Below are 14,638 nucleotides of genomic sequence, written 5' to 3'. Positions count from 1 at the left end.
GCAAATGTTCAGCAATGCAGAGAGGGTCATTTCTAAAAATGAGGAGCCCGCCAGGACTGTCCTCAATCTATTTCAGTGTGGTGAAACAGAGGAATGGTCTCGTATAGCAGACATATAAGACCTCTACAAATCAGGTGTGGTTTTTGATTTTTATGAATGCACATGACACTATCTGTAGTAGCACCGACACAATAAACAGATCTCAAGGGCTTCTTTCAGTTTCTTCTTTTCAGATACCACAGATACTACGATCTGCAAAAAAAAAAAACCTCTCTCAACTGCAAGCATTAATAGCAACTGAGAAATTAAACACAACAGATGGAGTGTTACAGTTGGTGTTAAAAATATTTACTCTCGTGTTAGGTCTGTCACTGCTAAATGAATCCAAAAGTATGTGTGTGTGCTTGAGGAGTGGAAAAAGGCTCGTTGGTGCCAGACGGTGTTGAGGTGTGTGTTTGCGTGTGGGTCTGTCTGTGTCTGCATTTTGCCATGTTGGTCATTGAAGCCCATAATCACAGTGTTTTGTTCAAAACTAAAGGATAATCAGGAAGGTGGAGAGGAGGTGCTCCACCTGCCCATCAGTTATCCCGTGGAGTGAAGTCAACTATTGTGGAGACGTGTGTTTAAACTAACAGGCTGTGGCACTGAAAGCCCTTCAGACGTGAGTGTTTGTGCATCACCCAAGTGTGATCTGGACAAAAGGCCAGATCAAACTTGTTGTCGCGTCTGCTAAGAATCTTTTTCTTTCATAGGTTGTTCACAAGAAGAAGTGAAGAAGTGAAATACATTATATATATCAGTGTATGTTTTTAAGTTTTACTCTGAAGTTTAACTGTGATGTAGAAACTCATGAGAATTAAACCCACTAAGAAGTCATTTAACTAAAATTTGATCAATACTCTGGGCAGAGAAATTCTTGTGAAAATGGAAAAGTGCCCATAAAATGACATAAAATTAACTATTGACTTGTGAATTGTTTAGGGATGGATGACGAATGCCAGATAAATGTAAAGTTTTGGTTTTTGATACTGAATTAAGTCGTATTTGATTCAAGCAGGAAAACAAAACAAAACAGACAACTTGAAGAAACCTGATACCAACAAAGAGATTTCTTCAGTACTTCTTTAAATTCACTCTTGCACTGATCTCCTTTAATGAGGCAGCTTTCAACTGACTCAAAAATGTAGTTTTTTAGGGATTCACATCAATAGAAAAGCACCTAAGATTAACACCCCACAAGTGCTTCATTAGAGTAAGGCTGTTGCCTGCCAAAGCCCTTATAAATGAACCTTTCCTACAGTTCATTTACTTCATTAAGTTTGGTTTGCCTACTTACCAATTAATTCTCTCTACAGCAGATGAAAGATACACAAGAAGAACAGAAAATGTAACAGCCAGTTGGATCTGCAACGCTGGCAAATTCTTCTAAAAGAAAGGAACAAACTCACAAACAAACCGTGGACATTACTAGACACCAGAATTTTATCAATCCTTGTATCTAAGCTTAACAAATACTTAGCCTGGCAGCAGTATATGCTGGTGCCTGATCTCATTCATTATCTCTGGGGCATATAATAGATGGATTTAGCCTTCGTGACTTTATCAGAGGATAGCATCTGTTTCCCATCTGAGGCTACAAGAGATCCATTTGTACAGTTTGAAATGGACTGGCACCCCACAGTTGACAAAGACAAAAGGCTTTAAAGAAATTAACTATTAAACAGGGCTGTCTAGTTAAATATTCATTTTAATCCAGCGCTAACAGAGAGATACCCATCTAGTCCTTTTGGTCCCATCTTGCTAGGCAATTAAAAAGGAATTTTCATTCTTTCTCTCGGGCTGAATTAACAGCTTGGAGGGGACCGTCGAAAGGAAAAGCCAAAAAGTATGTATGTCAAAGATCAGCTTTCTCTTTTGTCTTAAATGCACTGGTGGAAAACAAGATCTTACGGATGGCAGCTGTGGTTTATCTGTGGGGGGTGTCTTTCCACTGTTGTTAAAATGCACACTTAGCAAAAGCCTCAATGCATTTGACCTCTAGCTTAGTAAAAGCAGTCAACAAAATGTTACAAACTAAATCATTTGACAGACAATAAATGAACATTCAGCCCATACAATAAATACAATGAAGCTACAACTGCAGTAAAATGCGTAGTTTTGACTCAAATTCTCTTTTCATGTTTGTATTATGATTGTATAACTATTATCGTTGTTGTTTTTAGCAGATGACGATATAAACACAGAGTCACAATTCTGAACTGATGCAGAAAAGGACGACAACTCATCACAGGATGAGAGAGATTAAGGCTCCTCTTCACCTGTATCGCCAAAGCTATCAAGCAGATCTAATGACCGTCAGCTGAGTGTGTCACTGTTTCAGTCATACTGTCAACAGAGGAAAGATCCTTTGGTCTATCCACCCATCATAAAACCTGCTACATGACACAGACAGAAGAGCGATGCTTTTTCTGTGTCGACAAAGCAAAACTATTAAAGGTTATACCAAGTGGAGTCTACTGAACCACAGTTGCATGTTTACATATATGGATAAATGTTTAGGCCTCTTGTAATTAAATGGACAGAAATCAGCTTAACAACCGAGGGTAACCCTGGGAAAAAAACAGGTTCGGCTGTTTTCTATTTCCAATCCTCAAAACTGGAGGGATGGAACAACAATCCTTGCAATTTCACCCGACGTGCTACACTGTGTTTTAGGAGTATTCCACTTGCAGCTACACATTCTGTCTTCTTAAAAATAGGAGACTTATGCCTTTCTTGCTTTCTTTTCTTCTTTTAAATACGTGTCACATCTTGCTGCACAGGGCAAATTAGGAAGACAGGAAGTCAGACACAGAAGCACAATAAAAAATAAAAAAAAAAGAATATGGTCAATTTTCAAAATAAAAGACCACCTGCAGACTATATGCTTTGCTTGAGCAATGCTCACTGTGTGATTTTGAGATATTTTTATATATTTAAGTATAGCCCATGGCAAGAGTAGTCTGATAACATGTCTAGCAAATATCTTAAAATTACATTTAAAAAAATTCCCCAATCATTATACCCAGCAGGCAGTTGGACAATGTATCAGCTGAAATCCTGGTATTACAACAGCATACAGCCCTTCTGACACACAGACTTAGTGTTCAGTTATGTTGGCTTCAGCGATCCTCCCAAAGAAAATGCAAGAATGTACAGGGACATAAAGGACAAGAGGACAACTTTAGTTTGTTCTAAAGTTTAGAACTGCCTGATAGTTTTTATTTAGGGACTCAAATCTACTGATTTTACATAACTACAGTAATTTGTCTGACTGCTTTCTGAACACTACAATAGCTGGACTATGCACAGAAAAGAGCTACATGCTCTGCAAAATACTTCCAAGATGGATGCAATTATAGATTAGGAGCCAGCATTTTAAACTTACCCATTGAGTGAATACACTGTAATAAATGCATTTTTTTATGCTGAGGTTATCTGAATTTAACTAAGTGCAATTTCAGGACTTTAACCAGGACCAGCTTGAAAATATTAAATCAGAGTAGTTCAAAAACTCAGATTACATTATGGATTACATTAGATATACCACAAAGCAAGGGAAATTCCTGGTTTGATTCAGATCACATTACAGGTGACAGCATACCAATCTGACATCCAAAGCTTTTGATAAACATGATTAAAAAGATGACTGCCACTTCAAACAAAACACAGATGCTAGCTACAGAATAAGACTGCATGTAAGAACGCGTTTGAAATAGAGGACTGCGTTGGAGTTCTTTCATTGTTAAAAGCATGTGCTTCTGCTTGTTATGGAGGGTTAAAATGACGACGCTTCATTGTGTAAATCATTTAGAATCAATTCCTGTTATTCTGCTGATTAAAAGGTACATTTAGAAACGTGAAAAGGATCAGAATAAGTTCTCACCACTGTCATATTACCCATTTCTTTATATTTTGATAGTAAAACAGGAAATAGGTGCAGCCATTTCTTAAAACATCTGAAAACTTGCATGGAAATACATATAACAGTTTAAACTCTCATAATTTCTTTAAGCAGCCTTCAGGAACAGTTCTCTAGACTACTTGAAGGACATTCAAAGCTCTTCTTTGGATGATGGCTGCCTTTAATTCCATAATGAGAGGTGGAGGCCAATCCACGACTGATGGTGTTTTTATATCCGGTTCAGTTTTTACTGCATTGGCAGTGAGACTGCCATGCTGAAGCTGTTGTCAGGCAGACACTTTCCAGATGGTACTGCACAGCGGATCAAAATGATTGTACTTTTCTGCACTGAGAATTCCATCAATTTTGACAAAATTTCCAACACCACTGCATTGAAGCTGCAAACCATGACAGAGCCTCTACTATGTGTTACAGATGGCTACTGTGCCTCTACAGACCTCTTTTGTAGATGTAGATGACAATTTGAAACAAAAATCTCAAATTTGGAATAATCATTTCATAAGATATGTTGCCACTGATTTTCAAGTGTCAACTAACGGGACAGATTCATCTCTCAGGTCCCCTGTCAGGATTTCTTCTTTCAAAGGCAGTTCATCTAGTGCCCTGGGAATCACCTTGCTTGTGCAAAAAAATACTATTTTATGCTGGTCAGACTGTGTTATCCTCTAAAATTGGTCAGGTACAAGGATGGACTAAAATGAGCAGCAAATGTCCAAAGAAAATTTCTGGAAGAACTTCAGAAAGACAACAACGACAAATGCCAAGAAAGTCTGGCTCCTTGGAAGGAAAATATAAAGAAATGAGGTGTGGCTCAAAACCTTTAACCAGTATTGTATTTTAAAAATTTTAGGAAAAAGCAAACCAAACACACCGCTACACGAAAATGGAAATAGACTGGAATTTATATAGTTTTCTTTTAGCCTTTCTGACCAACTCAAAGTGATTTAGACCATATTTAACCACATATTCATACACAGCTGTATTATATACACTGGTAACACATGATTCTCTGCACAGCCTGTGCGTGTGTTCAGTCATGCACCAATCTACTCTAAAAGGGCTGGCCAAGATGCATCGAGAAGGAAGCATGCAGCGAGGGTAAATAATGCATGCCTACACAGGACATGAGAGAAGGATGTAGCTTCAAGTGTGTGGAGTGCATGGGCAGGGGGCTTGTGGGGGCTCGCTTGTGCGTGCCAGCCTCAGACAGCTCACCACAGAGCAGACGCGCAGAAACGAAAACTCTGTGCCTTCTTAACAAAGACAGAAATGACACCAGTCAGCCGCAGAGAAAGCCAGCTTGAATTTTCATCAAAACAAACACACAAAGTGACGATGCTGCCAAAATAGCTGAGCAGTAATTATTTGACAGTAAAAGGCCATATCGGGTTATATTATTTACACTGCCGGGGACTTCAAACCACCCCTCGGTATTTTAGGCTCTAGCCTCAAACTCTCATCTGACCCAATTATCCAATTAGCTGAAGTAGTGGCCAGACTAGAAGCCGATGACAGCTGGAACACCTGCAGTTGCTGCTCTCGGTGTGGGGTCCAGGAGTTACGTGACCCCGGCAATAAGAATATTTTAACTAATCTGAGCTACAGTGTAAACACCACAGACACTCTGCTCAAGAGGAAGCTGCGAACCTCTGAGGTAGTCATTCCTTACAGAGTACAGTCTGTGTGAAGTATTCCTCATTTTCTGACTTCATTGGAAATCTAAGCTACTTTAACTGGAAGGTCAAATAATTACATCCCTTTGCTCTCGGACCACACTGTATGACAGACATGACAGCATTAAGCCTTTTGACTGTGGCAGGAAACTCTAGACGACAAAACGCCATTGTTACGTGACTTCCAGCGCTTACACCCTTCCGTCAGTTTCCTAAATAGAGTAACATCTTAAAAAGAAACCACAACATTGCAGTTTGCCCTACGGGCACTTCCAAGTGGGACAAAACCCAGCCTTGCTTTTGATAGCTCAACTCAAGCTCTCTCTGCCAAAGCATTTCTTTCTCCCTCGGGGCACTTTCCTCCTTCCGTCAAGGTGGTTCAACAACTCTGTGGTCATACTGCTGTGCCTCTTCAGATGCTGAACATTAAGGGATTAGGGCGGAGCGGCAGAATTCATCGGAAGTGATCTTCACAAGAGTTTTTATCTGCTTTGATTTGTCTGTCAAGCTTTTGTTTGATTTACTTTTTGTATATTAAAAAAGTTATTTGATCACACCTAACCACACTATTAGAGAAGCCCCAGTATTTTTAAGATGAAAAGAATTTTTTTTAAAAGTCAGGAGATCAGAAGATGGGATGTTTGTCTTCTCCATTCCTTGATTTTCTGGATTATCAATAACAAATGCATAACCAAGGTGTTGAGCTCAACTGCAGCCAGGTGAGGTTATATCTTAGAAAGAGGTGTAAAGTATGACCGCAGTGAAAGTGCAGCTGGCAATTATATAACAAACAACATCCCAGCTGCTTCTGTGCATATAATTACATTCTCCTCCAAACAAAGCAAAACAAACAACAACTGTTGGATTGTCTGTAGAAGGCCACATACTTTTTATACCAGCCGAGCCGAGGGAAACGAACACAAACCACACTAAACAGGTTTGCTTTTCTGACAGTGTTTCTTCTTTTAAATCACCTTTTAAGGTTTCCGCTTGCATGACTTTCAACCTACTTCAAAGTCAACTTCCCTTCAAGACAGGTGGTTAATTTGTCTGAAAAAATAAGCTCATCTCAAACTCCTTCCAATTAAGACTATGATGACATGCAAAATGTGCCCACAGAGAACAAGGGATAAAGAAGGAGAATGAATCCAACTTGTGTGGGGGAACCGGCTCACATACCCAGCATCTAGCCACAAAAAGGGATGTCTTGGGCTCAAAGTAAACACTGATGGATTTCAGGCTTAAATACTCAAGGCCATTTGTGAAAACAGAGAGGAGTAATATTGCCACCGGGATCTCCTTACACAACATTGTGTATTTATCTTCAAAAACCATGTGAAGCATTCCCAAAATACTATACGTTCTTCCATGTGACACTTTTACCCACATTAATAAGGCAACATGAACTGGGAGATGTGTTACGACATTTATATCAGCCTCTTTCACATTCCTGAATTCAAGACATATCAGTTTAAATCAACAATTATTCTGTGTTTTTGTAAGTGTATGCTGCAGGAAAAATAGACTATACATCTAGAGTTTTAACAAAATATTTGACTATCTGGCCAATTAGATTGATGGGTAGGAATTCAGCTTTCTATTGGGAGATCAGTTTATCATAAGACAGTCAGAAGCAGTGTTTTCCATTCAAAATAAAGGACAAAAAGGGAGTACCTGCTATGTGTTGCGGAAGTAAATACAAGGAATGCACATTCAAGGTCATGCTGAAACAGCTGAAAGCCACAATAAAAGCAATTACCTGGAATGCATGACACTTCTGAGACCGTTTTATCCTTCCATGCAGAGATATACACCCCACATACCTCTCATCTATCAGTCAGAAGCCACTCAGTAGGGAATCCTAGGAAGAAAGGACTGCAGCCACCTGAACCTGTGCAGCCATCAAGCTTACAAGGGGTATTCTTGCTCCACTCACTGAACATAGTGCTTGACAATTTTCCCTGTCATCCTTGAATGCATCTCTACACCCTCTACATCTCTGCAAACCTGTAGTAATGGGACTAAGGACTGTAACATTACGCAGGGAAATCAATGATCTCACTCAAGCAGTGGCACACAAAGACAGAGGGATCAACTACAGTGATGCCACTGTTTTTGATCATCAGGCTCTTGTGTGAAGTTAACCAGACAAAAGTACCTGAGCCACCTTTTGAATATACATGAATAGTAAGTCAGAGGTTCTTTAGAGTCAAAGGAGCTCAAAAGGAGATTGAAAACAGAATGATCTCTGAACTTGAAAATTATTTTCATGGTGTGAATAATGAATAGGCCTGAATGTTTAATGTACGCTAACTGGTAGCTTCATTAGTGGCCTGTTCATCTGCTTGTTAACGTGAATATGTAATCAGCCAATTCCACGGTAGCAACCCAATGCCTTTAGTTCAAGCTAAGCATCAGAACGAAGGAGATGAGGGACTTTGAAAGTGGTATAGTTGTTGGTGCACAGATACAGTAACAGTAAATCAAATAACCCCTGTCACAAGCAATATATGCCTAAGAGCAGCAAGAAGAAGAGGAGAGGCTACAGGAGCAGAATACCACAAAGGGTGCTACGTCAATAATCAGTAAGTCAATAAGAAAAAGAAAATTGAAGCTACAATTGCCACAAGCTCAGCAGAAGTAAAGAAAAACATCGCCTGATCTGATGAGCCTTTCTGCTACAATATTCAGTGGTTCATACTGGCAGTGTATAGTGCATATTTATATTTTCTTGGCACACAAATGAGGATTGTGTAAATGCCATCGCCTGCCAGACTATTGCTGGTGACCATGTCCTTCCCTTTATCTTCTGATGGCAGTTTCCAGCAGTATGATATGTCATGTCACAAAGCTCAAATCATCCCAGCTGACAAATCTGCAGCAGCTGTGTGATGCCATCATGTCAACAGGTGTCCAAATCTCTGGGAAAAGCTTCCAGCACCTTGTTGATTCTGTGCCACAAAGAATTCAGGGAGTTCTGAATGCAAAAGACTTTGAGTGCCTTGAGATCCTACCTGAACATTAAGCCAACCAGAGATACACCTGTGGTGTCAACGTAGAATGAGAAAAAAGTGACTCATTCATTAAAAGTAAATGACAGATTTTGCAGATCCTCCCAGAAGAGGGGCGTGATGTGGATCCAACTGCATTTACTCGGGTCTAGGGTTTAAAAATGACAATACTAGGCTGCTCCTCAAAATTGTGATTTTTATTCTTTGCTTTTCCATTTTTTTTACAATAGAAACCTTAATTCTATGTATTTTCAGGTCTTAACACACATTTATTCAATTTGCAAGCAGATTGAGGCACTAAAGGGAAATACCGCAGTTTCAGTGAAATATGAAGCCAAGTTGTAGCCTAACCTCAGGCCGAGTTAGTGGAGTAAATGAAGATTGACAGGACGGATGTCAAGGAGGGCAAACAAATACAGGGACTCGCGTGGCACGAACAGTGGCTGCCGCCTCTTGCATCACTCAACGCTATGAATGTCTAGGAGCTCAGGCCTGGGCTCAACTATTTGGCGTGGAAAGAGGGAGACATTTTTCAAATACCTCAAGGATATTTACACACCTGCTTAGTGTGAGGTGTACCGAGGAGTCAATTCTGTTTCACAGACAATACGATTTTAACCCTAGCAATGGACTGATTGACTCTATTCAGGCCCTGGTCCCAGCAACAAAACCGTGTAAACATCTGCACATTCATATTCATAGACATCTGCACCTAAATGGCACAATGCAAGTTTACGTTCAAGATGATCAGTGTTATTACAAACTCGTTGACTTCCTGGCATTTCACTGTTGCAAAACAGTGAACACATGACTGAATCACACTGCTAGGAAGCCAGGGTGGGGGTAGGGGAGTCTGTTTCAAGGCCATGAACCTGCAGGGTAATCAAGGTCTTTGTCAAATTATAGGCCAAGAACACCACTAACCACAGTTCAATCCAGGGCTGAAGAAGAGGTCACCCATTATGTGAATATTATTAAGTCAGAGAGAATTCCGATGTACAACATCAACATTAGAGAGCAAGAGAAGGCCCTACTTTAGGCATTCTAAGTGTCTAAGTACACTAGCTCCCCTTTGTTTAAACCTTCAAAAAAGCTTTCAGCATGGAACTAATAATAGCATTACAGTTAGCTCAATGCATTTTTGAGCTGCGTAGCTAAAGAGGAATGTAGGCTGAGTAAATAAGGGGATGTGCTGGTCTGTTTAGCGTTTTTTAGAACATCTCTTAAAACAACTTAAAAAGAAAACGGTGGATGTGGGTCTCGGTCAACAGGCACGTTCATGTTGTCATAACATGTCTACAAAAAAAACTATATTACACAACTTCAAGGCCAAGGAATATCAGGCCAGTTTGGAGACGGGTCACTTTTGTTCCAAAAGGAAATTGGTACTAAAAATCAAAGAGATTCAAGACCACAAACATCTGCAATGTTTACTGCGATTCTTGAAGCAGTTAAAACAGCCCATGTGTTTAATATTTCTTGCTTTCTGGGACTTCTGTATTTGCAGGAAATTTAGCTGAGATTAACACAGGAGTAACTGCTGCTTGTTAAACTGCATACTCAATGACAATTTATTGACGAGTTGTTGGTTAAAATTCACCGCCAAACTATGAAAGCTGATACAATGTTTGTTTAAGCTCAAATGATTTTAATGCATATATGGTGACTAGAATTTCTTAGTTTGTGTAAAAACCACATGCTAATATGTACAAAGGTGTGTATATATATGTTTGAAAGAAGAAAACAAACCTGGTTAATTGAATTGGCAGCACAAGAGGCAAGGCCTGTTCCCAAAGATGACACGAAAAACATGACTGGATCAAAGGGCACCGGAGCCATTGCAAAGCCGGCAGCTGCAGTTGTAACCACCAGAGCTGAAATAACGAAGGTGATAAAAAGAAAAGAAAAAAACATAATCCATTATAGTTTCTCTGAGTATTATCTCTCCAAAATAATATGTAAAACATCTAACATCCTTAGAAGTTTGATTCAGTGTAAACAAAGGAAAAGCACATAGTAGGACAAGACAAACTGCAACACATTAGATTTCAGCTTAGGCCCCTTTTCATGCACTTTATCTAAAAACTAATAGAATGACTTTAAGTTCTTGTACTAAAACTACTGACTCCAATTGCTCCAAAGCTCCACTTAAATATGTAAAGTGATGGATTTATTGTTATAACCCATTGCGATACAGAGGGAAATGAATTACAGTGAATCTCATGAAGACGATCAGTCCCACTGACTCACTCACCGAATGACTGGCATGAATCCCTGTTTATTATATTACTAAGCACAACAACATAGTCATGTCTATGTGCACATTTAACCCATCCACAGTAATCTTGTACATTTTTCTATTTATTTGACTGGTGACTTTACTTACTCAATTTTTACACAATGTCAGTGATTCTGTATGCATGTCGGGTAAGTGTTTGCATGTTATTTCCTTTAGTTCATCATCAATTCTAGCTTTGCACAATTCACAGTAAACAGTTATCTTCTTATACTGGGCCTTGGTGGAGCCAGTCAAGCCATTTTAGTTCAGCTTTCTCCCGATTGGCTGCCCCTATCAAACAGAAGGTCTCAAAACCAGATAGGTGAGTTTGCTGTGCTCAAAACCAGAGTTGTGTGCCTGAGATGACAACATAAAAATATCCCTCCTCCCTAATATGAATCGAATCCAACAGTAGGAAAAGCTTTTTAAAGTATTTAGAACAGCCTGAATATTGAGTCAACTAATATTGTAATAATAAAATATATAAGTAAGTGTTGAATACCTGTTAGTTTAATTTTTGAAAGTCTTGCATAGATATCCGGTAAGTCAGCCCTATCAACCTTCAGCTGCTTCCATTGTCTATCTAGACGTGCCTGTTTTTCTTCTTCAGTCTCAACCTGGACATGTGGAGGCTCATCTGGAGTTCCAGTCATATGGGAAACGGAAACATTCTGCGCTGCTGCATTTTCTGCAGTGTGCTTCAAGATGGAGAGTTTATCTTGAGGCTTATGGGTTGCATCCTCTGCCTGTGGACCAGCATCTGTAGCTGCAGGATTGATGGTTGGTACTCGCTCCACTTGCCTTTCAACGCTGTCATCTCTCTCATCCACAACAGTGAGGACAGGTGCTTGTTTGGGGATGGCTCGCTGGTGAAGCTCACTCGTGTTCTTTGAAACATACTGGGCGAAAAAAACAAAAGCAAGGAGACTTATTGGGTAAATATTTTCTAATGGCAAAAAAGAGGCAAAAGAAGAAACTCTGCTAGCCTCAGAATACTGGGATAAATCAGCATTAATGATAAGCAAAAATGTTTAATAAATTGATTTTACAAGATACAATACGTTCGAAGACGAAAAGATGATACCTGACGTTTGAGGAAGTTAAAATGTTGATACGTCAGCCAGTTTGAAGGATCTCTTCTGTGCAACTGAATAAGGCTGCGAGCAATCTGGTTGCATCGAGGAACATTTCGAGCTAGTTTCTGTTTCACACTTACACCAACAAAACCTACAAGAAACGCAAGACATTAAAATTATTAAAAGTCACAGTTTGGTTAGATTTTCTTGGTCATTAAAAACTAAAACATGCTTTAATCAAAATTTTTCCTACATTTGTTGCCCAGATACATTTGGCTGCTCATTTCAGCATCTTAGTATCCAAGAGAACACCACAGTCAATTTACTACTGGACAATCCCATTGCTCTTATTTGAAAATTTAACCAGCTAGCTCATCCCACCTCATGTGCCTTTCTCTGGCAAGGTAACCTGCTCAGTGCGGTGGTGATCTTTGTCATTCAGCTACCTGTGGTCATATTCGCTTGTCTGGTGGCTGTAAAGATCAGAAGGTTTGCTGCAAGCTCTAAGACCACTAAATTGCATTTGCAGCAGGCAGAGACTTGGTTTATATGTTTAACCAAGGCTGCAGAGCAGAAAACAATCTTGTTGCTATATGCAGTTCAAGAAAAAGGATTTGGAAATTAGCAGGGAAATAGCTTAATTGCTACTTATTTTATTACTATTTGTTTTAAAAAGCATGGGTGTTCATCTTTTTGTGCTCACACCCTACTGCCACAAATACTGTGAGAAATACTAGAAACCATGAGGAAAAAGCACATTTACTCTATGGACAGGGGGGAAATGACCAAATAAAATGAATGGATGGACAGACAGATAAAATAAAACACAATCAGCAGCCTTTGACGTGGTTTTCATACCACTGATGCAATGCCACAACTCAGAGATATATATTTCGTTATGCTACTAGCCTTCCTAAAAATTAATCCGACCCACCAAACTTACTTTCACATTAGTGGTAACACTTTCACTGTTATTTTCATTAAAGACGATAGCTCGAACACAGCAAATCGTACTGTGGATAAAACGTTATCCCAAATTGCTGTTGACAGTGTCCTTAGACCGACTGGCGAAGCTTCGAAGTTATGTTCAAATCCAATATTGACTCTTCTTAAGGGTAAACGTTCAGTATTTTGACACCGCAGGTGCAATAATAGCCACAGTCGCTATATAGCCTTTTTTTCCCCTTTGTAGATGCGACCGACTTCTGCCTGGGGTGCATACAGTCTATAAACAAGGTCAATGCTAGCCTATTGCCTACAGCTCGGTTGCATCTAGTTAGCTAAATGCTAAGCTAGTGAGCTAGCTTATGCCTTAGCATCAAGAGCTGATTTAAGCCGCCGCAGATTAAAATGGCGCTGAAAATAACGTCCCTTTGAACCAGATACAAATTTTATTGCATGTTACCTGACAGCCTGCTACATGGTGTTTTATACATGATCTCGAATCATAAAACCGGTTCCCGTTACGACCCTTTCACATGCAGCGAGCCGCCATTTTGACCTCCTTAGATAAAAACAAGTACTTCCGGGGGACGAGATGTTAAACAGGGAAGTGAGATTGGACGAACCGAAGGCACGTAAGAGGTTAGTATTAAGACACCAACAACCTCACCTAAAACTGGTGCAGTTATTATAACGAATAATATTTAACATATATTACTTGTAACATATTTTTACACTCAGGCTAAAATTTATATATATATATATATATATATATATATATATATATATATATACACACACACACACACGATTCTAGGTTCAAACTTCTTGTCGGGCTCAGCTCCCAGACATAATGTCATGCATGCAGTGCCTTGTAATCAATATCAATGAAATATTCTGCTTGCAAATGTAATCAGCTCTTTTAATATTTGCAAAGCTCAATTCAGTTGAATACACATCACAATGTTACCCTCAAAGGCAGCCTAATCAGTTGGATGACCTCTTTTAGTGTCTAAGAATAATTCAGAATGAATAATCAGACGTTTCAATCTAATCTCCACGTTTTATGGTGGAGCCTTTGGTTATCAATCCTGCAAAGGCTCAATCATTAAAGAAGTATAAAGAAATAACTATTTAGAAAAAACAGATCAGATAAGAAACATGCACATTATTTCAGTCTCTTAATCACATAGAGGCAGTCCACCAAATCATCAAGCACATAAAAAGTAGCTTTATTCATTACAGACACTAGAAAATCACCCTGCCACTCCATAAATCTGTACACAAAGCAAACTAGTAATAGAGTTTTTTCGTATTGAAGTTTTTGCATTCATACACACCCTCTTTTTATTATGCAGACTCAGCACAGAGCATCATGTACCCCAATTTCACTAGTGGATAATAGATTTGTAGTTGTTACATTGTCACATTATGTAGGATTAGGCAAAGAGAAAGGCATGTTATCCAAAAACTTAGCATAATGTGCTGTGGAAACTGAAATAGGAAGAATAGACCGAGGTATGCTAGGTCTTACAAAGTAATGAAACCAGATCTGAAACTTGAGGTACCATCAGATTTTGAATCCCGATGAACAACACCATGTGGCAAGTGTCTGACTGGCAATGACTTCTTTTTTGTCAGCATGATATTGATCCCAAACTCACTGCCAATGCAGTAAAACCATATCTGGAAAT

General features: G+C 39.2%; 1 protein-coding gene across 1 annotated transcript in view; it reads right to left on the bottom strand.

Annotated features, from left to right (window-relative positions):
* cox10 (cytochrome c oxidase assembly factor heme A:farnesyltransferase COX10) overlaps positions 1-13,524 on the bottom strand; it is a 32,611-nt gene extending 19,087 nt beyond the window's left edge. The window contains exons 1-4 of the mRNA XM_084937287.1: positions 13,408-13,524; positions 12,011-12,153; positions 11,429-11,825; positions 10,398-10,522 (exon numbers count right to left, since the gene is read on the bottom strand). Of these exons, the coding sequence (XP_084793413.1) occupies positions 10,398-10,522; positions 11,429-11,825; positions 12,011-12,153; positions 13,408-13,438 (696 nt within the window). The 5' untranslated portion in view covers positions 13,439-13,524. The remainder of the gene's footprint in view (positions 1-10,397; positions 10,523-11,428; positions 11,826-12,010; positions 12,154-13,407) is intronic.
* Between the last annotated feature and the right edge of the window lie 1,114 nt (positions 13,525-14,638).

This window comes from Perissodus microlepis, chromosome 8 (assembly GCF_051167445.1).
Source record: "Perissodus microlepis isolate ML-2025 ecotype Zambia chromosome 8, ASM5116744v1, whole genome shotgun sequence".
Taxonomy (NCBI): Eukaryota; Metazoa; Chordata; class Actinopteri; order Cichliformes; family Cichlidae; genus Perissodus; species Perissodus microlepis.
Note: the sequence above shows the minus strand (reverse complement) of the source record. Positions and strands in the feature narration are given on the sequence as shown.